Source organism: Elephantulus edwardii, unplaced genomic scaffold (genome assembly GCF_000299155.1).
Source record: "Elephantulus edwardii isolate Elephantulus edwardi_28Jun2011 unplaced genomic scaffold, EleEdw1.0 scaffold00007, whole genome shotgun sequence".
Taxonomy (NCBI): domain Eukaryota; kingdom Metazoa; phylum Chordata; class Mammalia; order Macroscelidea; family Macroscelididae; genus Elephantulus; species Elephantulus edwardii.
The window spans coordinates 37,349,405-37,373,968 of record NW_006399757.1 but is presented as its reverse complement, the minus strand read 5'-3'; the positions used below and the strand labels follow the sequence as shown (position 1 = coordinate 37,373,968).

At 41.0% G+C, this 24,564-nt stretch overlaps 1 protein-coding gene across 1 annotated transcript in view; it reads right to left on the bottom strand.

The window, feature by feature from the left end:
* Positions 1-20,191, bottom strand: part of PDE6C (phosphodiesterase 6C, cGMP-specific, cone, alpha prime) — a 55,450-nt gene extending 35,259 nt beyond the window's left edge. Inside the window, exons 1-7 of the mRNA XM_006880355.1 lie at positions 19,626-20,191; positions 9,719-9,871; positions 9,529-9,618; positions 8,068-8,208; positions 5,339-5,413; positions 3,711-3,775; positions 3,548-3,614 (exon numbers count right to left, since the gene is read on the bottom strand). Of these exons, the coding sequence (XP_006880417.1) occupies positions 3,548-3,614; positions 3,711-3,775; positions 5,339-5,413; positions 8,068-8,208; positions 9,529-9,618; positions 9,719-9,871; positions 19,626-20,117 (1,083 nt within the window). The 5' untranslated portion in view covers positions 20,118-20,191. The remainder of the gene's footprint in view (positions 1-3,547; positions 3,615-3,710; positions 3,776-5,338; positions 5,414-8,067; positions 8,209-9,528; positions 9,619-9,718; positions 9,872-19,625) is intronic.
* Positions 20,192-24,564: the final 4,373 nt, after the last annotated feature.

Below are 24,564 nucleotides of genomic sequence, written 5' to 3'. Positions count from 1 at the left end.
GGGAGGGAGAGAGAACTAGAGGGTGCGGGCAGGGAGACCACTTCACTGAGCACAGGTGGGAATTTTTGTTACTTGTGTTTTGGTGATTTTTTTTTTCATGTGAGATTTAGCTTGGAAGGAGCTGGCTTAGAGCAGAGGAGGCAGAGAATGCTGATCTTTTCATTTCACCAAATGAAATTCATTTTAAGTACTAGAAATTCAGATATTATCGCCCAAACCTGTAAAGACATCTTTTTTTAAATCATTTTGAAACATCTGCACTTCTGGTTATATGTATCTTCTCATCAGTATTATAAAAGATACTGAAAGTGATAGCATTTTAAAGCTGGAAAGAACTTCAGAAACTGAGTTCAACATATTCCTTTTAAAGAAGAGGAAAAAGAATCCCTAAGAGATTAATTTCCCTCCCTCCCCCAAATCCATTGGATAAAACTAGAACTGAGGGTCCTGGGAAATCAGTTTTCTTGAGGGAAAGGAGAAAGTGGACGGATCTATAGCATATGGCAATTTCTCTGGTGTAAATATTCCATTGAACTAGTTACAGCAATGGGCTTATTTATGGCAGAGATTGAGAGGATGGCACAGGGCAAGGGCGAGGTGTCAATCTGTTGAAACTTGTGATCACTGAGTCACCATGAATCATAGCTAATTTGAGGGCACCTAAAACCAACAGCAACATGACAACAAATATTCCTGCCATGAGTGCTTTCAAGCTGCCAGCCATTTGACAACCAGCTCAAAAAATTCCTGTAATTTAATTTTGTGAACCTATTCTGAGTGGGCTTCCAATGTGCCTTTTCTCCAATGTCCACCAGTCCCCCTCAGTCCAGGGTGTTTCCTGAGAGATGAAACCACATTAACTCTTTTTCTATTATTCTTACAAGGCAAATGGAATAGTATTTCAAAGCTTTTATTGACATTTACAACCCAAGAATTTAAAGACTCTTTTGTGTCCTTCTATGAATTTCATGATCTAATTTGGGTTAATTGAAGTGCCTTGAAGAGTCATAAAGCAGCTTATTTCAATTTTCTAAACTTTCTATCAGCAAGCTTCTAGGAGACATTGATATTTCTATCCATCACGGCCTTAGAGGTCAAAGCTTTTACATCAATACTCAAAATTAATCTCTCTCTGCATTTAATTTTTCTTTCCAGTTAGTCTAGCCCCGATTTAATTACTCCAATTCTAAAAATGTACTTTGTACTACTTCTTTGTTTGTAATTTCTAATGTTTTCCACCGTCAGAAATCACTAAACTGGAAACTGCCATCTTCTCATTAAGAGCTGGAATTTGCTGGCTCAATGAAAACGCATTTGCACGTCTGCCTTGGAAAGGTGTAGGATGTTCCCTAGAGGCAAGGATGGTGAAACTTCACCTTACGTACTTTGAGCATGTTGTCCGGAGGGGCCAGTCTGGAAAAAGACATTATGCTTAGAAAAATAGAGTCAGAGAAAGAGAGGAAGACTCTCAGTAAGATGGACGGACACAGTGACTGCAACCATGACTGGGTAGAGCAGGATTGGACAAGATTTCCATATGCTGTTCATAGAGTTACGATGAGTCATATGTGACTGGAGGGCACCTAACAACGAGCATGCACATGCTTTCTAAACCCAGTGAGACCTATTGGATTCCACTGACAAGGACGTCTGGGCAGGTCACACTAGAATCTGTTTACTCTCTATTTAAAAAGCCTTCATGAGAAGACTGGCATCAAAGGAGATATTTTAAAGTTACAAGGTTACAAGGCAAAAGTTTCAAATACTTTTGTTGTTGTTGTTGTTAAGTATCGTCGAGTCACAGGCGACTCATAGTGACCCTATGAACGAAAGTCCTGAACACACCTGTGTAACTTTCATCCTCTCTCCAGGTTCATAGGGTTTCCAGAGGCAAGCTATTATGGAAGTGGATGCCACTCCTGCTTCCAACAAATAGTTTTAGGAAAGTATATATGTAATTTATATATATATGTATTTATATATTTTTTTATATATGTGTGTAATTTTATATCTGCATATTTATATATATGTATGTTTTATATATATGTATATTTATATATGCATGTATGTATATACACACACACTTTGATTTAAAATTCTAGAATTTTTTTTACTCTCATCATTTATTTGATTACAAGTAATGCTGAACACTTTTTTCCCTGCACTCTTGGATTTCATATCTATTTTTGTCATATATATATTTATGTATATTTAATTATGCATCTTTTTCTAATGTCTAGAAAAGCTTTGGTATAGTCGGTAGGGAGCTGCCTTGCTAACATGAAAGCTGTTCCGTTCTATTGCTTTGAATTCACCAGCAGCTCCTCAAGAGAAAGATGAGCAATTTCCTCACTGGCAATTTACTCAATGGAGGGTAATTATAAATCAGTTCTGACTTGAGAGTAATTAGTTTTATTTCTTAAATCATTAGGTTAACGAGCTCATTTCACAGATGTGAACCTAAAAACCCAGAGAAGTCAAGGGATTTGCTCAGGGGCATATTACCCAATAAGAGAGGTAAGCACATATTACTTGTACTACATACTAACAGTTTCATGTGAAACTTTTCACTATAGATTAGTATATAAAGACAGGTAAACCCATTCTACAGATTGTTCTCTCCCCTTCGGGGATTGTAGATTTGAAATGAGACTTCAATTCGGTTGGAAACTGCTGTGGGGTTTGGAGAGACAGATAGCAGCCATACGTAGATGCAGAATCCTTGATGTGTGAAAAATGTCAAATTGTTTAATATAGATTAGTAAGTAAACACAAATTCATGCTTACTTTGCTTATTAGGTATTCTGGCACTGGATTTGCCCAAGGTCAAGAGACAAAGGGGGACATTTTTATCTCCTTTATCAACTCCTAATGGGCTTGCTAGAGATACACTAGCCCAAAAGCTACCCTTTTCTGGTGGATCATTTGCACAAGTGGGTCCCAGAGAGAAGCACAGATAATCTCTTCCTGTGTGATTCACAGCCTTGGAAATCCAATGGAAAGTGAGCTATGAATCGGTTCTAACTGGACATTAATCACTACCTGGAGTTTTGAGGTTTTATCAGCTCAGTACACTTGACATTGCTGTCTGGGGCTAAGTTCTTGGTTTCTCTTTTTTTGTCAGTAATTTTCCAAGCTTCAGAAGCCTTGACTGAAGTAGCTCTACTTGGGACATGATTAAATCCAGCAAGAAGCAAGGTGTGGCTGCAGATTAAGAAACTGGAGGATGGATGAACCTTTCTCGTGTTGACCAAATATTTTAATTTAGAATTTTGAAGTCTTCAGTTAACTTATGTACAACTTACCAAGATTCTTTTCACCTTTGGTCCTGAACTGAAGAAATAGATAATGGACCCTGATTTGGCACATTCCTCTTCTCTCGCTCTCTCTTTCTCTCTCCCCTCCCCGTGTGTGTGTGTGTGTGTGTGTGTGTGTGTGTGAGAGAGAGAGAGAGAGAAAGAGAGCGAGAGAGAGCGCACACTCATGTGTGCACAAGTAAGACTTTCATAAAGTATTACTTAAACTGTGAATGTATTCAATAACTTACAAATCCATTTTCAGCAACATACGTAGGCAACCCACTAACGAAAGTCCAGTGGTCCGCAGGGGGTGTCCTTTAAGAAGAGTAAAAGAAAGAATCATTGTTAAACAGGCAAATGTTACAAAGGTAAGAATGACAACTCGTGTGGCCACTTCGTTTCAGTACTCACGGGATCACTTTGATCTCTTCTTTTCCATGTAAAATGTAGTCAATGACTTTATAAAAGTTTATTTCCTAAGGGGAGAAAGGGAGATGGTGAGAATACTATTATTTTCCATGGAAAACATTTCTAGTTGAGGACTTTATAATTTAAAACATCAATTCATCATTCTATTAACATCATTTCAAAAAGGATCTCCCTAATAATATTTTCTCCCTGCAGAAGAAAAATTCTCACACCTGAGTCCTTCCCCTGCGGTTGGAACCAACTCAACCCTGAGCCTCCAGCACGTTTCTGAGAATGCAAACCACACAGGAGGAGAGATGGGCCATCCTTTTCCCATCGAGCTGCTGGTGGATTCAAGCCACCAGCAAGTATTTCTTTGGGTTCAGCAGCCTAAGGAACTACACTACCAGAGCTCCTTTAATAGAAATGATCAAGCTTAAACTAAAAATGTTATTGTCTACTTAGACACAAACTTTCATTTTTAGGAGTTGAATTCAGTCAAACAGCTTTTGGAGGTGGGGAGGAGAGGTGGAGGATCTTTAGCTTTCAAATCACCAGCTAGTCTATGTGTTTGTTAACACTGTTAATGGGTTCCTTTCTGTTGTTTAGAAAGACCTTATAGTGAAAACTTCACTAGAACAAATCATGTCATTTCTCCACCTTGGTTAATGTTTCTACTTCCATTTGTACAATGAAAACCTGAACCCCCTCTGTTGCTGTTGATGATGAGTACCAACAAGCCGGCACACAACCCACAGCTGACCTGCCTGTGGTTTCCTCAGGCCATAAATCATACAGGAGGAGACTGCCTGTCTATCTCCTGTGGAGCAGCTGGTGGATCAGAAGCAGCACAGCTTCTTATCGCTAGGCCACCAGAGCACTTTTAAAGTTCTGGTGGCCTAGTGGCAAAAAGCTGTACTGCAATCCTGAAGGCACACAGTTTGACGCCAGCAGCTACTCCACAGGAGAAGGATGGGCAGTCTCCTCCTTGCAATTAACTGTCTCTGAAAACCTATCCGAGCATCGGCTATGAGTTGGTTCCGACTCTGTGGTACACAACAACAACAGCACTGGCTAATTTAAACAGGTTTCTCCGAAAAAAAGGATCCAACCAACAGTCAAAATTGACAGGGACTTGAGAAATAGTTCATCTGTTTCTTTTGGCAGATGATGAAGCTAAGGCCTAGACACATTCCATCCCATGACCTTCCCTCTGCTGTGTGCTGGGATGCTGTGGTGAGTAACACAAATACAAGTCCTGGGAGAAACGAAACCTAACTCAATTATTCCCTGGAGATTTCAGTTCTGTAGAAGGGCAATTGTGTGTGTTTAAAAAGCTGCTCAAGAAGCTTTGATGGATTCTTATGTAGTGGTAACCACTGATCTACCGACCTTGACTCTACAGGACACAAAAATGGTAAAGGCAAAGGCTACCCAGGTGGCTTGGGACACAACTAAAACTTGAACCTCAAATTCCTCATCCAGAGCACTTTCTGCTTCTCCAGGATCTCAGAGACTGCCAGGATCCCAGGGCTTGCCAGGCCAGCATTCATTTCTCAAAGCATCATTGCCTCGTAATGTTAGCACCTGAACACCATAGAGATATTATCAAGGACCATGGTTGCACTTACTCTGCCATCTGGTGTCTTTGGCCCTTTATAAGGCTCAGCTTCTCCAAGTTTGATTGGCCATTCATCATAGAATTCCTGGAGAAAATTATATTTAGCATTATATGATGTTTAATTATACTATGCTGTGTCATTATGTGCTGTTAAGTCACCTGCAACACATAGCGACGCTATGTACAACAATTCTGAAGACTGCCCGTTCTGAGCCAGACTCACTGACTCTGGCACACTTAATCCCATCGACCCAGTTATTGTGTCAATCCATCTCCTCTGTTATCTTTCTCTCCTATGCTGTCCCTTTACCTTTCCAAGCATGATGTCCTTCTCCAGGGACTGATCCCTCCTGGCCACATGCCCAAAGTATTTAAGACGGAACTTCAAAATCATTGCCTCCAAGGAAAAATTTGGTGCACCCTCTCCAAGACAGACCTATTTGTTCTTCTAGCAGTCCAGAGAATGTTCAGTACTCTTCTCCAGCACCACAACTCAAAGGTATCAATTCTTCTTCTGTCATCTTTACTTATTTATTTACATCCGGCTTTCTGGTGCATAGTATATAATTGGGAAGACCATGGCTTGGATAGGGCACACCTTAGTCATTGTTCCTCAGCACTCTGGAGAAGCCCCTGACAGGAGACTTCATCAGTGCAACTAGGTGGGGTTTTTTTGTTTTTGTTTTTTGTTTTGTTTTTTTTTTCCAATTTCCTGACTGCTTGTGCTAAAAGTGTTGATTGTAGAGCTGAGTAAGATGTAACTGTTAACAACCTCAATCTCTTCTCCATATATCATGAAGCTGCCAGTTGGCCCAGTGGTGAGAATCTTTGTCTTCTTGATGTTTAGCTTCATTCAATCTATATTGAAGACTACAGTTTCCTTGACCTTCTGCAGCAAATGCTTCAGGTCCTCCTCAGTTTTGGCAAGCAAGGTTGTGTCATCTGCATAGTGCAAGTTGTTGATGAGTCTTCCTCCAATATTGATGATAATATCTTAATTTCTTTCACCATTGCATAATGCATGCTATCACTTACTCTTTTGGGTTCTAATGTGTAAGAGAGTATGAGATGACACAGAATAGGGAAGGACAGGGAAGGGTTCAGGTTGGCTGTTCATAAGGTCGTTATGAGTCATACACAACTCCATGGAAACTAACAACATCAACAACAACAATAATAAAAAGACAAAATGTATTATATAAACTAATTGCACTAAGTTGGGTTATTATTGTTTAGCAATAAATAAATCAATATTTTATTCTATAGTTTGTATTTTATTACAATATCATATTAATTTATAAGTATATTTTCTGGAAGATATATTTAACATATGCTTTTATATTTATATTCTGTTCTATGACTCCATCTCATTGGAATTTTATCTGTTTTCATATTTTGTTTTAAAGTATGTGATATAGGCATTTTAGAGGCAGAAAAGAGCTTCCCAGAGATACTGCTTATCAACTAGTGACTATGAATAATCAATTTCATCTTAATTAGGGATAGTAATAGAATTATACCTAAAGAGTAAGTATCCACACTATAAAGAACAATATATAAGAAACCCTTATCTGAGACATAGTTAAAAGTACTCATTATAGCAGCTCTTCATAAACAATCTAAATACATGTATGTTTAGAAGTAAGAAGCAAGACCAAGGTCATACATACCGGCCAACACTGTTGGCTGGCTTACCCAATATTCATTTTTCCCCATGTTTTTTGCTAACAGAACTAGTACATGTTTGACACTCTTTATATATAATATCTTTAATCCTTACAACTGATGACATTGACATCCTTATTTTCTGGATAAGGAAATCAAGAGTCAGAGAGGTTAAAAACAAAGTCTTGTTGGACACAGATATCCAGGAAGTGGCAAAGCCAAGATCCAACCCTAAATCTTTTTTAGTTCCAAAATACATGCTTTTGCCTTTGCAACATGCTTTCTTGACTATTGGTTCTTGTGATCTACCATGAATGATTATCCAAATGTTGTTGTTGTATACTGTGCAGTCAGAATCAACTCATAGCTGACCTTCCAGTGGGTTTTCAGAGACAGCAAATGGCATGGGAGGAGATTACCCATGGTTCTTTACAAGGAGCAGCTGGTGGATTCGAACCACATGCCTTCGGGTTCATAGTACAACTCTTGTAATGGGTCTGTTCAGATGTTCAGTTTCAGTCTGTGTCAGTTTAGGTAGGTTGTGTTTTTCTAAGTATTTGTCCATTTCCTCTAGATTTTCATATTTGTTTGAGTATAGTTTTTCATAGTATTCTAATGTTAGCTTTTTTGTTTTAGTTGGGTCTGTTGTGATGTTGCCTGATTCATCTCTTATTCGGATTATTTGTGTCTTCTCTCTCTTTTCTTTTGTGAGTTTTGCTAGTGGTTTTTCGATTTTGTTGACCTTTTCAAAGAACCAACTCCTAGTTTTGTTGATAGTTTCAATTGTTTTTCTGTTTTCTATTTCGTTTATTTCTGCTCTTGTTTTTATAATTTCAGTTTTTTTAGAGGGTGTCGGGTTTTCTTGCTGTTCTTTTTCAATTTGCTGGAGATATTGGGTTAGAGAGTCAATAGTCTGTTTTTCCTGTCTTTTGATGTGTTCATAGTGCAACTCTTTACAATCTAGGCCACCACAGCTCCCTGCTTACTTAAGCAGCTTATCTATTTTCCAGTGTCTCACATTTCATGTCTTTTATAGGTGATTGTAGGGGAGGCAAAAATTTATGAAACAAGGACCTTCTCTTTGGTCATGTCCAGCAGTCCGATGGAGTACCGCTCACAGTTGAGGTACGTTCTAACTGTGTAGAGGGCTTTGTGAAACTGTCGCTCAACGTCAGTGAGCTCTTCAAAGACTTTGTTGGCTGACCACATAAGGATCTGAAAGTAGATAATAACAAGAAAAGAGAACAAAATGCTCAAAAATGATATAGAGCAACACAATAAAGTAATAGAACGTTTGACAGAAGAAAGAAAAAGTGCATTAATAAAATACATAATTTGAAAATACATTCTTTCTAGTCTATTTTGAACATGTGTATATCCAGCAAACTACTCAGATTCTCTGAATCAGATGACTTGGGCCATTGCAAAGCTATTTATGAAGGAGAGGATGGGTTGAGGTGAGGAAGAAGGAGGTTGGGCTCCCATGTCCAAATATTTTTACTCCAAATAGGAAATTCCAGGAAATGGGTGTAGAGACAACCCCTAGGCAAAGAACCCACTGACTCTGGTTGGCCCCAGGAGAACAGTGATAATATGCTTCCTTCAATGCATCTTGAACAATGTCCACTAATGACTCTCAAGATAGAGTAGCTTTGCCTTATAAAGTTTCTAAGGCTACAATCATTGTGGAGACAGACCTCCTTATCTTTCTTCTGCCGTACAGCAGGTGGTTTAATCACAGAACTTTCAGCTATCAGCCACTCTAACTAATGTGCTATCAATGCATCGCCAGAGCGCCTATCCTGGGCTAGTTGGAGGTAAATTTACCTGGGAAGTTAGAATGGAAGGTACCTTGAAAGTCCTCCATCCTAACCCTCCTTCTCTCATTTCACGGATAAGAAAATTGAGTTCCAAAGAGTGGGTCAGACTTGAATATCCTGAGTACCAACGTTGTGTTCTTAATCCCTATGCTTGATGAAGGTAATGAACTTCAGAGAAGTGATTTCTTCCTCAAACTAATAACCTTATGATGTATCAGGAACAACTCATCATTTTACATAAACTAATTCATCTCATAACCTTTCCATAGTCACCACAACCATGGGAGGTACTTCTATTATCCTCATTATTTCATAGATGAAGAAACCAAGGTCACCCAGGATATAGACAAGAAAGCCATCCAGTCACATGCACAGATGAAGTAAATGTCACACACATGTAGTGGCACTTCAGAGGCTCACCTGCACTACCCCATGCATATCAACATTTGCAATTAATTCCTGAAACCAATTATTTCCGGTTCCAATGAGAAACTGGACATAACATGAAAATAAATCTGCTGTCAGATCCTTTCGTGGAAATGGAATTAGGGAGAGAAGGAAATCACAAAAGAACCTTTGGGACTGATAGTTGAGGGGAATCTGCTCCTTGGGGCTCAAATGTCATTGAAGGAAGAGGAGAGGTCTGGCTTTGTTGATTCTGGACCTTTTTCCAGAATAGATCAACTCAGGATGATTAATGTAACTTTCCCTTTACCTGGCTTCTTCGAGATTCAACACTGTACAGGTAGTTGATATGATGATGTTTTAGGACCATAGCGACAATATTTAGGTATTTGGCGAAGACCTACAGAGCAGAGAAAACCAAATTATCATTGTGACACCTTTCTTCTATTGTACAAAGAGAATTCCCACAACTCTGACTGGAGGCCCACAGTTGACATTACCTCTTCATCCTGTTTAGAGAATTCAGATGCGTTTACTTTGTTGAGAGCCATGATTACAGCAAGAACCTCCTTGCCCATCACGATGGGAGTTGCCAGCAGATTCTTAGTGACATAGCCAGTTTGCTTGTCCATGGAATCCGAAAAATGGTTGTTCTGAAAGATAGAGTCACACGTTTGCCAAAGTCACACTGGGTGAGAGATCCAGGAAGGTGCAGGATCGTTTTTTCCCAACTCTCTGCACCTTACAGACAGATCTAGCACAGAGAACCTGACCAAAGGGTCCACCACAGCCCACGACTGCACAGTCAAGAAAATGTGTAAGTATTAACCTTTACTTGGGAGAGTGTGGGAGTCCAGGAGCTCCCAGGTGAGGAGAGACCAGCAGCAGTGGCAGCAATGGGAAGCAATTGCGTGGCAATGTATGTATGTCCAGGGGCAGTACTTCAATATTATATGATTGGTGAGTCCATCCTGGTTTGCTCTGGCTGATTACCAAGCCTGTTTTTAACTTTTAGAACCTGTGTTGACTTTTGAAAACTCAGCTGTTACGTTATTGCTATTCATTTATTCAACAAATATTTGTTGATCACGCACTCTCCATATGACTGTCCTAGAAACAATGATGAATAAAGTTATTTCTTGCAAAAGAGGAGAAAAACCAGAAAATGTGTCTAATGGAGTCAGATGTCATCCCTTACCTCTGATCTTCTCTCTTCCATTCAGAAGGTCTAAGAACATATAATGTTCTTAACATTATATAACACACACACACACACACACACACACACACACACACTGACTTAGAAAGGTCTGGAATCAAACTTCCTGGGCTGACACCAAACCCTAACTTTACTAGCTGTGCGATCTTCAGTTTATTACTTACCCTTTTACGGCCTTGTTTTCTAATCTGATAATGGGAAGATTCATAGTATACTTAGCATAAAGATGGATAGGCCACTTAAAAAAAAAAAGAAGAAGAAGAAGAAGACACACAGTGGGTGTTCAATTAATACTGGAAAGCAAAATCTGGGACATTTTGGGAGCTTCCCTGGGAGAAAAGTATTCTCTTCCCCTCCTCATCCATCCCCTCCCATTCCCTCCACTCCCCCCCTTTTCCCTTTCCTCTCTTCTATTCTTCTTTCTCTTCTTATTGGTGATTAAAGTAAATATAACAAAGCACTTGTCATTTTAATAATTTTCTAAGTGTACAAATAAGTTGATTTCATTTACCAGAGCCATTCTGCTCCTAAGTGCCAGGTTTTCGAATCAGTCCTCCTCACTGTGTTCTCCACATGGGTGCCTGCTGGGTGCAGGAGGACACTTGTAGCACTTTGTCCCATGCCCTCTGAAGTCCCATCTCCCTCCGGTGCTGCCTTTCACTCCTCCTGCTGTTTTCTGTGGCTTCTCATTCTTATTCCTGGATGTCTCCAGACTTGCTGAAGGTTGTTTCCATTAAGCCATGCTCGCCTAGGCCAGCTCGCATTCTGTTTTCCCCCTACCCTATTATCAGTTATGCATCCTGTTTGCTTTCATTTACACAGCAATCCTGAGCTTTAAAGGAACAATCAAAATACCAGAAACATATACTGTGGGATGAAGCCAGGTAAGCATTTCTTTACAAATACATTTCACTCGGCAGCTTCAAAACGTGACGCCAGCTTTACTGCAGATTTTAAGCACAAAGAAATGTTCCTAAATTAAATTAGCTCTTTCGAGAAAATAAATTATCCATTTCAAAAGCTAATGCTTGCTTTGTCCTTGCATCTGAAGGCCCCGAGGCAGCCATCTGTCAAATTACAGGGTAGAGGAGTCTACCAGAACACGGGAGATGGAGCTTTCTAGTTTTCCATTTTGAATTTTCACTCATGCAAACCATCCTTACTGAGATTTCTTTGAGTCAATGCTATGCTTCATGGGCTCTCAAACTCCCCACATGGCCCTTCTTCAAAGAAACCCCTGAACAAGGCTTAAAAAAAAATTTAGAGCAGTAAGACGCCGAGATGCCTCATCCTGTCTTAGATTTGCTAAATCCTGATTAAACAGCGCTAACCTTGGAGATCAGAGGGCAGAACGACAAGAGGGAACAAAAAGGAGGGAGCAAAGGGAGCTATCAGGATCCAGTCAATTATTAAATATGCGGGGCTTCCAGTTAAACCACAGCCAGAGGAAAGACCACCCAGCTGGTGAACTGACCATATTGAAAAAGAAGCAATTGACTCAAATGTCTTTGTTTCCTGCCATTCATTCATAAAGAAAAAATGAGCTTTTTCAAATGTGTGAACCTGGAAGATATTATATTGTATGATTTCATATTTATCAAATTACATTGCTGTTGTTAGGTGCCGCTGAGTCGATGATGACTCATGGTGACCTTATAAACAACAGCTCTGACCTTTACCCTATCCTGCTGAAAACCTTATGAAATCACTCACATACACACTCACACACACACACACACACACACACACACACACACAAACTGTTCATCACTTGTTGACTTGTTGCCAAGGATGGGGGTATAGTGATGGACAATAATTCCCTAGATAGCAGACACCTTGAATTTATGATGATGCAAACATTTTCACTGAATATGGGGGAGGCAGGCACAGCTTGACCAACGTAACTGACACCACTACGTTGTGCACAAGAGGTGAATTAATTGGTAGAAAGCGGTGTTACATACAATTTCACAACAACAACCAAGAAAAAATGTAAAAGTTGTTTTGTTAGACGCCGTTGTGTAAACTACGACTCATGGTGACCCTGTGAACAACAGATGTGAGTCTTGCCCAGGCTTGTGCCGTCCTCGTGATCGCTGATACACCTGAGCCCATTGATACTGTCACTGTGTGACTTGTTAAGAGTCTTCCTCTCTTTCTCTGACCTTCCACTTTTCTCACCATCACATATTTTTCTAAGGACTGGTCCCTCCCGACAACACCCCCCAAGTATGTGAGATAAAGTTTTACCACCCTTGCCTCCAAGGACATCCTGGTTGCTCTTCCTCCAAGGTAACTTATATGTTCTTCTGGCCGTCCATGGGGTAGTCAGTGCTCTTCTCCAACACCACACTTTAAAGGCATAGATTCTTCTATCATCTTTATTCATTAAAATGTAAATTGTTGTTGTTATGTGCCATTGAGTCATCTGCAACTCATAGTGATCCTATGTACAACAGCTCTGAAGCCTGCCCTGTCCTGAGCCAGTCTCACTGACTCCAACACACCTACTTCATTGCCCTAGTCACTGTATCAATCCATCTCATGCAGGGTCTTCCTCTCTTGCACTGCTCCTCCACCGTTCCAAACATGACGTCCTTCTCCAAGGATTGGTCCCTTCTGGCCACATGCCTACAGTATGTGAGATAAAGCTTCAAAATCCTAGCCTCCGGGGAGATACTTGGTTTCACCCTCTCTAAGACAGATCTATTTGTTTTGTTGGCAGTCCATGATACGTTCAAGACTCCTCCAGCACCACAACTCAAAGGCATCAATTCTTCTTCTGTCATTCTTAGTCATTATCCAGCTCTCCGATGCATAGCAAGTAATTGCAAAGACCATGGACTGGATCAGGCACACCTTAGTCTGTAGAGTGACATTGTTGCTTCTCAGTACTCTGGGAAGGTCCCTGACAGCACATTTACCTAATAAAATTCGCCTTTTGATTTCCTGACTGCTGGTGCCAAGAGTGTTGATTATGGAGCCAAGCAAGCTATAACTGTTAACAGCAAGCAAGCTAAAATTAATAACATGTTAATAGTTATATGACTCAATCTTTTCTCCATCCATCACGGTGCTGCCAATTGGCCCAGTGGTGAGAATCTTTGTCTTCTTGATGTTGAGTTTCAATCCATATTGAAGACTACAGTCCTTGACCTTATGCAGCAATATAAATATACGTATTATTGGTTTTGTGTACCATCGAGTCGGGCAGTGAATTGCATGAGAGGAGTTGAGCCATCTCTCTTCTGTGGAGCAGCTTGTGGATTTGAACCACATACCTTTATATTGTCTGTTCAATTCCTTACCACTAAGCCACCAGAGCTCCCTATAGAGATATCAGAACTCTGGTGGCCGAGTGGCAAGAAGCTATAGATAATAAATTAAGGAGATCTTACAAAGGTTGGTACTTCTTTACCATAACCAATTGCCTCTGAGACTTGTTTTCTTGGTTCGAAGATTTAGGATCTTAGTTTCATGGGATAATTCAGTCAATTGGCACAATATAACTGAAAAGGTTTATGTTCTACATCTTGGTTTTGTAAGTAGTCTCTCAGGCCTTAAAATCTTTCAAGTGGTCATCTGAAGTACAGTGACTGGTTTCAATTTATCTGAAGAAAATGAGCAAGAAGGAATCCCAAGAATCAGAGAAGAAAGTGGATTGCAAGATCCACTGACTCTATGAACCACAGACTTCTCTATCTTGAGACCAGAAGAACCTGAAGATGCCCACAGAGCAACTGGCAGGTTTGAATCACTAACCTTTCAGTTGGCAAACCAGCACTTGATCCACCATGTCACCAGAATACTCTTATATAATAGATGGAAAGAAGTATATCCAAAAGCCTTCATTCATGCTGTGTCCCAATGAAGGAAGAATGAGGCATCAGTTACCACCAAGTCAGTTCCAGCTCATGGTGATCCTGTGTGTGTCAGGGTAGAACAGCACATCACTGAGTACTCAACGGCTGACTTGGGGGAGCAGATTGCCAGGTCTTTCTTCTGAGTCTCTTTAGATGGATGACAACTTTTAAAAATATCTAAACTGTTTGCACCACCAAGGAATATCAAGAAAGGCTAATTCAACATTTCTTTTAAACGTGGGTTTTTGTATTCATCAAAGATTTGACATCAGCAAATAACATGTGCCAACACTGCAAGATAGTGGGGTAAGGTGAATAGAGGGTGTGGGAGCAGCATTAGAAACCCAAAGATCTACCCCAGGTCTTCCTGGTCACTGATGTACTATACGGTCTCTCGGAATGGGTGCAGAAAAGGAATTCCTCTGTACTCTGGTCTGCCAATGAAAAGAGTTAAATAATTTCTAAACTCTTTCTATTTCTAGCATTCCACTGTTTCTTTCCTCTTGTTACATCTGCTCACCCTCTAGGTCAGTGGTTTTCAGCATATTAGAATCACCCAGGGAGCTTATAAAAGCTAATGTTTAGGTCCAAATCCTGAATTTCTGTCATGATTGGTTCATTGACAATGTGGCCACGAGTATTTAAAATAAACAAAATTCTCCATTTTATTTCAATGTGTAGCCAGGGTTGGAACCCACCACTCTGAAAGTCTCTGTTATTGTTATTAGGTACCATTGAGTCGAGCATGACTCATAGTGATCCTATGAACAACAAATCTGAACCCTGTCCTATTCTGTGCCGTCCTTATAGATTCTGATGTACTCAAGCCCATTGCAGCAATCACTGTATCAGTCCATCTGATTAAGAGTCTTTTCTCTCTTTTGCTGACCTTCCACCTGTCCAAGCATGATGTCTCTTTCCAAGGAACAGCTTCGCCTAAGGACTTGCCCAAAGTATGTGAGATGAAACTTTGTCATCCTTGTCTGCAAGGAACATTCTGGCTGCGCAGTCCATGGGATATTCACTCCTCTTCTCCAGCACTACATCTCAAAGGCATCACTTTTTCTTCTGTCATCCTTCATCATTGTCCAGCTTTCTGATGCATAGCAAGTGATTGAAAAGGCCGTGGCCTGAATTATGCACATCTTAGTCCTCAAACTTGCATCATTGCTCCTCAGTAATTTGGAGAGATCCCTGACTGCAGACTTCCCCAACAGAACATGTTCCCTAATTGCTAGTGCCAAGGGTGTTGATTGGAGATTCAAGTAAGAAAAAGTTGTTTACAATTTCACTCTTTTCTCCAACTATCATGAGATTGCTTTTTGGTCCAGTGGCGAGAGTTTTTGTTTTCTTGATATTGAGATATCATGCATATTGAAGCTATAGTCTTTGAGCAGCAAGTGTGTGAAGTCCTACTCAGTTTTCAGCAAGCAAGCTGTGTCATCTGCAAAATGTATGTTGTTGATGAGTCTTCCTCCAATCCTGACACTACATTCTTCTTCAAAGAGTCCAGCTTCTTGAATGATTTGTTCAGCATACACATTGAATAGGTATGGAGATAGGTTACAACCCTGATACTACCTCTCCTCTCCTGCTGTTGCACAGCTGCTCCACAGGAAAAGGATGGGCAATCACCGTTCATGAGATTTACTGCCTCTGAAAACCTACCAGAGGGTCAGCTATGGGTTAATTTCAACTCAATGGTAAACAACAACACAGCAACAACAACTACGTGGTACAAGAGGAGAGGTCCCTGAGTAAAGACTTGCCCAGGGCAATACATCTTCTGATCCCCAGACTACTAGCACCAAGCATATTGATTATGGATCCAGGCAAGATAGAGTTATTGATAGTCTCAATCTTTTTTCCATCTATCATGATGTTGTTTATCATATCAGTCCAGTGGCTAGAATTTTTGTTTTATTATCTTTGAGATGTAATCCAAATTGAAGATTGTAGTCTTTGATCTTCTGCAGCTAGTGCTTCAAGTCCTCCTCACTTTCAGTAAGTAAGGTTGTGTCATTTGCATTATGAAGGTGACTGATAAGTCGTCCTCCGATCCTGATTGTATTGGGTTCAGAATGCATCGGTTTCAGGACAGGGTTCAGATCTGTTTGTTGTTCATAGGGTCACTGTGAGTCATAGTTGACTTGACAGCACCTAACAACAACAAAGTGGTACAAAAGATTAGATTCATACATTTGGCTGCTAATCAAAAGGCTAGAGATTTGAGTCCAGCCAGAGGCACCTTAGAAGAAAGACCTGGTGATCCACTTACAAGACATCAGCTGTTGAAAATCGTAGGGAGCTTAGCTCTACTCTGATATGCTTATAATTGAGATCACCATGAGTTAGAGCTGGCTTAGGTGGACCTGGTCTAAGTGGGATAAATGGAGACTCAAGCACACAGAGTGATTGTCTTCACTAGCATATTTTACACCTTCTCTCCCACCTAGAACAGCCAGGAGTCTTCAGAGAGGGAAAAGGTGAGTTGTAACACTCCCTGTCTATCAAGATATGTTCTGTGTTCGCCTTGCCTGGGAACAGACCGAAGCCCTCGAATCTTATAAGCAGTTCCATTAGCGTACATGATGCATTCTGTGAAATAGGATGCTAGATGATGAGTATGTTGTGTGAGCATGCCTAAATCACTAGCAGTAACATTCCTGATTTTCCATCTTCATGTTGTTTGACACCTTTTCCTTTTACTCCCAAATGGATTCTTTGCCTTTGCCTCTTGCTTCTGCTGAGATTAGCACCAGTTTTGCTGCACTGGGGAGCCATGAAGCGCTTGACAATAATATTTTCTAAAGAAAAATAAAGAGAGAGGATGTGTGGTATGCAAGATTGGATGCTGCTGCCTGAGTACAAGCATATACACTGTGATAGGGTAGACTTTTATTTGCAAATAGGAAAAGTTCACATTAAAATAACACCAGAAAGTACAGTATAAAAATACATGAACTAGTAACACAGGTATTTGTTATGACTATTAAGACATGTATTACAGGTTATATGTGCATTGTACCATTACATAACTAGATATGCAATCACTATGCACGTCAGAGGCATGAGATATGTTGTGTGTGGAAATCTGGTAAGTCCAGTTACATCTCTATGTACCGTTCTCCATCAAGGTTCATGGAATTACAGATGTGTTTGTGGTTTCTTGCTGCCCAAACAAGGATTATATGGTGTGTGACTATAAATTATTTTCTCCTTAACACAGAGTATTGAGCTTATTAACCAAGAATTACAGAAGAAATAATTCTTGGCCATTTCTTCTTTTTAATAAGGGAGTTATGGTGGCCTAGAGGGTAAAGAAGAGGCTCTGAGGGAGAAACATGGGCAATCTCTTCCTGTGCAATTTATTGTTGTTTTTAGGTGCCATCAAACTGAGCATGACTCATAGTGACCCTATAAACAACAGATCTGAACCCTGTCCTATTCTGTGCCAACTTCTGACACACTTGAGCCCATTGCTGTAGTCACCATGTCAATCCCCCAGGTTTGAGGGTAGTTCTGAAAACCTACTGGAGACCAGCTATGAGTTGGTTGTGACTCAACAACAATGTACAACACAACAACTTTTAAAAATATTTAGGGGAGAAAAATGCCTCCATTATCACCTTCTTAATGTAATACCCTAGTAATTGTGGAAGGACCTTCAGTGAAACATGAGAAGAAGCATATTTGCAAGAGACGATCTCAGGGTGTGTAAACACAGCCTCCCGACTGGGGATCAGAGAACTTTGCCTTGAGGACACATGTTAGCTTTGTCACTTCAAGCAGTTGCAGTCTGCCTCCTGAGCAAGCTGAAACTGGCTTAAACTCCCTTACTGGAAGGTTGTAAAGGATGGGGACCTGTAGTGCCCAGCAGGAACCTTGAACCGAGGGGTGTCTGCTGGCTGTTGCATGTTGGTAATGTCTGCCCCTCTTGGTCGGGGCACCTCTCCTCCCTAATCAGCTTCAGGAGGCACCTGGGGATTATCCTCTCGCTGCCCCTGCTTGAGCACTGGGACCCGCCCTTCCCCGCCATGATCCAGTTCTCCTTTCCTCCCTAAGAAAATCAAACCAGTTGCTATCAATCCACCCTGATTCATCCGTGTTGGAGTAAAACTGTGCTCCAAAGGACTTCCAATGGCCAATTTTTCAGAAGTAGACCACTCAGACCTTTCTTCCAAGGGGCATCTAGGCAGATTCACACTTCTAATCTTTAGAATAGCCATCAAACTTGTTAACTGTCTGCACCACCCAGGGCCTCCTTTCCCTCAGAGAAAGTCGTCAGCATGGGTAACATGGTCTAGATAAAAGACCAGAAGGGGAAGCTCCAGGCTGGTACCTGTAGTTACATGAGTGGAGGGATTAGAAAGGATTTGCATTTTCTCCTTTTGTTTATTTGTGTTTCACAGCAATTTTTAAAAAGTGAATATGCATTGCAGCTTAAAGGAGAAGAAACAGTTAAACATTTTTAAAAACATAAGCACGCCTTGCACTTGTGCAGTGTGCTGTTTGTCTTCAAGAGAGTCCGCATGTTTGGAATGCATTTTGGACAATTGAGGTATTGGCTGGGAGAGCAGGGAGTATCTGGTGAATTTGCACTTAACCATCACCTACAGTCACACTGCTAATGATCCAAGTTTGAGTATCTGACTTTTCCAACAGTATCACTTTTCTGGTTTTGCACACTGGTTCTGTGAATCCATTTATAGGCCAATCCATTCCAAGAACTGAAGGTTGGGAAACAGAAGTGTAAGGAGCAGTTCGTAAATCCTGGATTCTTGGCTGCACTCTCCAGTGGGGAGAGGAGGTGGCTTGCTTTGCTGATGTTCAGAAAGAAAGACTCTCCTCGATTCACACATTCATTGTCACCATGTAGGAACCATTTATTTGCTGGCCCTTCAGCAGGTTTTCAGAGGCTGTAAATTGCACACAAGAAGATTACCCACTTTTTGTCCAAGGAGCTGGTAATGGATTTGAACCACCAGAGAACTGCTGCTTTCGCAGTAGCAATCAATATATGTCTCTATGGACAAAGTGAACAGAGCCACTAGATTGGGGGGTACAGGGCTGCAGGTATGGGACACATCAAGCCCCATGAAACATGTGTGTTCCATGACACATACTTATGCTATACAAAGATTGAAACTTAACTAGACCTTGGTATTCATTTCATTAAATCTGGCCTTCCTGAATGTAGCTCACTACCCAAGTTATGGCCAAACCAGTGCTACAAGATGGTCCCTGGGCCACAGCTCTTGCTCCTGGCTTCCTCCTTGAGCACACCGACACCTCAACTCTGCCTACTGCCATAAGGCCACTTACCTTTGTCACATCTGGAACATTAAAGGTTTTCTTTGTGTGAGCCGCCCAGCCCACAATCCCAGTTTCCAGCGGAAACACCACTTCTCTGTCAGGAGTCACCAGGTCCTCCTCGAATTTGGAGGTGGCCGTGACGTTGAGCAGACGGGAGGCCACCTCGGGCGTGCCGTTGCGGGACCTGCAGATGAACATGCTGCAGCGGTCAGCGGACAGCAGCTGCGCCAACCTCTGCAGGGCCCGGTGGGCCACCAGCTCCATGGCGCACGCCTCCTCCTGCACCAGGCACAGCAGCTCCCAGCACACGGCGGCCTCCTCCACCCGGGTGAGCTCGGCCAGCGAGGCGCTGACCGGCCCAGGCCCAGTCCCCGACCCTGGGCTGTTCTGGAACATTTCTCCCAACACCTCCACCCGCAGCTTCCGGTCAAAGTAGTCCTTGGCAAAGCCAGGGTTGTCCTCGAGGTATTTCTCCACGGCATCTTGGCTGATCGTGCTCATCCTGCACTTGGCTTTGCAGGAATTTATTGGTCGACCCTTAGAGTGGTACCTGAGGCAAAGTGCCAGGAAAGGAATGCATCCTGATCAAAATAAGGGGGACCCCATGGAGACCCAAAAAGCCAGACAAAAATGGTGGCTCGGGAGATTTGAGAGTGCCCCAAGCGTTTGAGATGTGACAGAAGGTCCTGGCTTAGGGCGGGATTCAGGAAGCAGAGGATTAAAGAGTTGTTCAGGACACTAAGTCTCTAAGCATTAGGAGCGGGTAAGTCCTCAGAGAATCCCCTGCGCATCTTAGATCAGCCAAGCAAAGGGCAGGTTGAGGCATCTAACTGTAGAAAATAACCAAAGGCTGCTGCTGTCTTCAGCAAGAATCGCTGACGAAGCCATTGTCTCAATGGACAAACAGGATAGTTATATGCCACGGGGACTGTTGAGACCTTCCAAGTAACAGAAAAGAGCCAAACTTGGACTTGGTGCTGGAGCAGTGAACACAACAAAGCATTTGCCAATGACTCAAGCCCGATCAAGCCATAACTAAAGCAGTAAGGCATGTCAAGATAAGGGATCCCAAGAAAAAGTCAACCCATATAGCTGACAGCTGAGTTTTCTTGCCAAGCACGTTGTTTGGATTGTGTTTTCAATAGTAATAGCCAAGCATCATGCATTTTTTTTTTCCTTCTCCAAGGTACAGTCTGTTTGAATGCACTGGATAATAACTGTCTTGTCTGTTGCTAGGATCTGGGGTGCCTCAGGGCCTCCTGGAGTGGAAAAAGCACTTAACCACTACTTTGTTTTGTTGAATGTTCAGTTTATTAAGCTTTTATACCTATTAAGCATATATTTTCCAAATATTTAAACACAATTATGCAACTAATAAATCAAACTACACATTTCATAAACCAATTTCCCTGGCTACTTAATTGTTGATTTCTTTAGTCAAGGACATTTAAGCATTTCAATAAAGTTACAAGCCCACTATGATAAAGTCTAGTAAATGGAAAAAAACATACTAAGCATTGCAGTGACTTTAAAAACCACTGTATTGCCATGGCCACATTTAAATCTAGTTCAAAATAGCAACCCTGGGTCTTTCATTCTCTAAATATAATACATACTCTTCCTGAGTAGCAATACTCTGTTTTTTAAATAATGTGAACATTTAAAAACATTTTTAGTGAAATTTTATAAATCATATTGATTTTTCTTTCACTCATTAATACAAATTTTATATTACAATATTAATTGTTGTTAAGTGCTGTCGAGTCGCAGATGACTCATAGCGACCCTATGAACTAAAGACCTAAACACTTGTGTTCATAGTTTCCGGAGGCAAGCTATTTCAGAAGTGGATGCCACTCCTCCTTCAAAATAATATTAATTCTAATTGATCAATGTAATTAATTCATGACAATGTCTGATCAGCCTCTTATTGTATATTGTCCTTTGCTCAACTTACCTATTTATCAATTTTCACTCCCCTCTTTCTCCTTTCTCATCCTCTGCTAACCACCCAACAATGATTCTGTGTAACCCTTTATCTTTTTATAATAGTGATCTTAGATGTAATTTTCCTCTTGTGACTACGTAGTCAGGATTGGTGGAAGATCTATTAACAATCTGGACTAAGCAGATGACACAACCCTGCTTGCTGAAACTGAGGAGGACCTCATGCACTTGCTGCAGAGGGTCAAGGACTGCAGCCTTCAGTATGGACTGAGGCTCAATGTCAAGAAGACAAAGATTCTCACCACTGGACCAATTGGCAGCATCAGGATGGATGGCGAAGAGATTGAGATTATTCACAGCTTCAGTTTGCTCAGCTCCACAGTCAACACTCTTGGCACCAGCAGCCAGGAAATAAAAAAATGTATTGAGATGGGAAAGTCTGCTGTTAGGGACCTCTCTAGAGCAACAGTGTGTCTCTGGAGACTAAGGTGCGTCTGATACAGGCCATGGTCTTTGCAATTACTTGTTATGCATCAGAGAGTTGGACAATGACTAGGGAGGACAGAAGGAGAATTGACGCCTTTGAGCTGTGGTGCTGGAGAAGAGTATTGAAAGTACCATGGACTGCCAAGAAAACAAACAGATTCATCCTGGAGAGGATTAAACTGGGCTACTCCTTGGAGGCAAGGATTCTGGGGCTTCGTCTGACATACTTTGGACATGTTGCAAGGAGGGACAGGTCCTTGGAGAGGGACATCATGCTTGGGAGGGTGGAGGGACAATGTAGGAGGGGAAGACTCTTTATGAGGTGGATTGATTCAGTGACTGGGGTAATCGGGATGGGTGTGTCAGAGGCAGTTCAGTTGGCACAGGATAGAGCAGGGTTTAGGGCTGCTGTACATAGGGTCGCTATGAGTCGCAAGCCACTCGAGGGCACATAACAACAACAACAACAACAACAGATGTAATTTTCCTCTTGTGACTACGTAGTCACTCAGCATAATTTGTTTTAGATTCATTCATGTTGTGTATTGCTTTATTAAATTTTAATTGGTTTTTAGTGATGTCTAATACTCAGTTGTGTGAATGTCCCATACTTTCTTTAGCCATTTGTCCATTGAAAGACACTTGGATTGTTTTCAACTTTTCACTATTGTAAATATGCTTCAACAGTGGCATCCACTTCCTAAACGACATGACTCTGGAAACTCTATGATAGTTATAGAAAGGCCTTTTGTTCATAGGGTCGCTGTGAGTCATGCTCAACTTGACGGCAATCAACAACAATATATATATGTATCAGTTTGTGTCTTAACTCTATTACTTTATCGTATTGTACATTTATTCCCAAATTTCAAAGGAAGTTAAGTGACAATTCTCTCACAAAAGGCAAAAATAAAAATAAAAAAAATCAAACAACCAAATGGTTGAGGTTTCAGGTTCTAGGTCAAGGATTGAGAAAATTTTTTGTGGAAACATGGTTTCCTTGTGGGAACAGAACTCAAACTGGTGTTAATTGAGCTGTCTTCCTTCTCATGGTCCATGCTGACTTGATACTTCAAAAAGCCTTTGGAGACTTACACCTTTTCTTGTACTTTTCTGTGTCATGCTCACCTTTAGTCTCAGGAGAGACTTCCTCAGATTACAATTTCTTTTAGAACACCTTTTTATCATCTCACTGTACTCAGGGCTGATTAGATGTTTATCTCCCAGGAGAAAGGGATTGAATTGGCCAAGTTTCTTGTCATACTATTTTCCCCATCAACATCTGGTAACAATTTGGAGCATCCTTTCTCACAAATTATTTTGTATGACCCATAGTACAGCTTCTAATTCTCCTAAAAGCATGTGGTATACTCACAGTTTTATCCTAGCCTCCCTTTCTAAATATACAGAAGCCGGGCGGGGTGGGGGATATTTATATTACATAGAAGAGGGTCCTGGTAGCATAGACTGTAGAGAGCTGCTCTGCTAACTCAAAGCCACACTCAAAGCAGCTCCACGGGAGAAAGATATGCACTCTCCTCCCATGTGATTTACAGCCTCAGAAAACCAGTGGAGTGCCAGCTGTGATTCTGTCCCAAATCCATGACAATGAGTCGTATTTTATAGAAAGAAGCCTCACTGGCATAGTGAGTTACACACTGGGCTGCTAACTGAAGGCTTGGCGGTTCGGGTCCACCAGCATTTCTGAGGGAGAAAGACGGCACAGTCTCCTTCTGTAAGGATTTATAGCCTCGGAAACCCACTGGAGAAGCCCCATCAGTCAGAATCAACCAGATGTGGTCTCATTTCTATTACATAGATACACAATTAGTAGAAATACCAAAATATATATACATGTTAATACTTACCTATTCATGAAAACTAATTAAAAAGCAAAACATATTCTATTATAGTCAATATTCTTTGGTTTTTCTAACTACTACTTGAATAGTCATTCATTCATTTTTTTTCCAACAAATATCTGTTGATTGTCCATTATAGGGAATGTACTTTACCAGTTACCATGGTAGACACTTGTCCCCTCTGTTTCTTCTTTCCTTCCAGTTATGTCCAAAAATCTATATCCAAATCCACTGCTATCAATTCATATCTGATTCATAGAGACCCTCCATAGGATTTCTGAGACTGTAAATTTTAATGAGAGGTTCCTGTCCATTTTTATATCCTGAGGAGAAGCTAGTGGATTTGAACTGACAACCTTCTGATTAGCAGCACAAAACACAGTGCACTATGCTACCAGGACACTTGTCTTGTTATATAGTAGGATTATCCTTCTCTGACTTGCCTGTTCTTGGGTAGAATTGTGTTCCTAGTTATGAATTGTAGTTATGAATGGTTCTCATGCTATCTTTTGAACTAAATTGATAAAATTAACTAAAGCTTTATAACCATTGAAAAATTTCACTGAAATTATTACTTTGATCCTTCCTACCTGGAAACATTGGCTAACTAGTGATTTCATTTTCAACCATTTTAGCATCTTATAAACACAGTT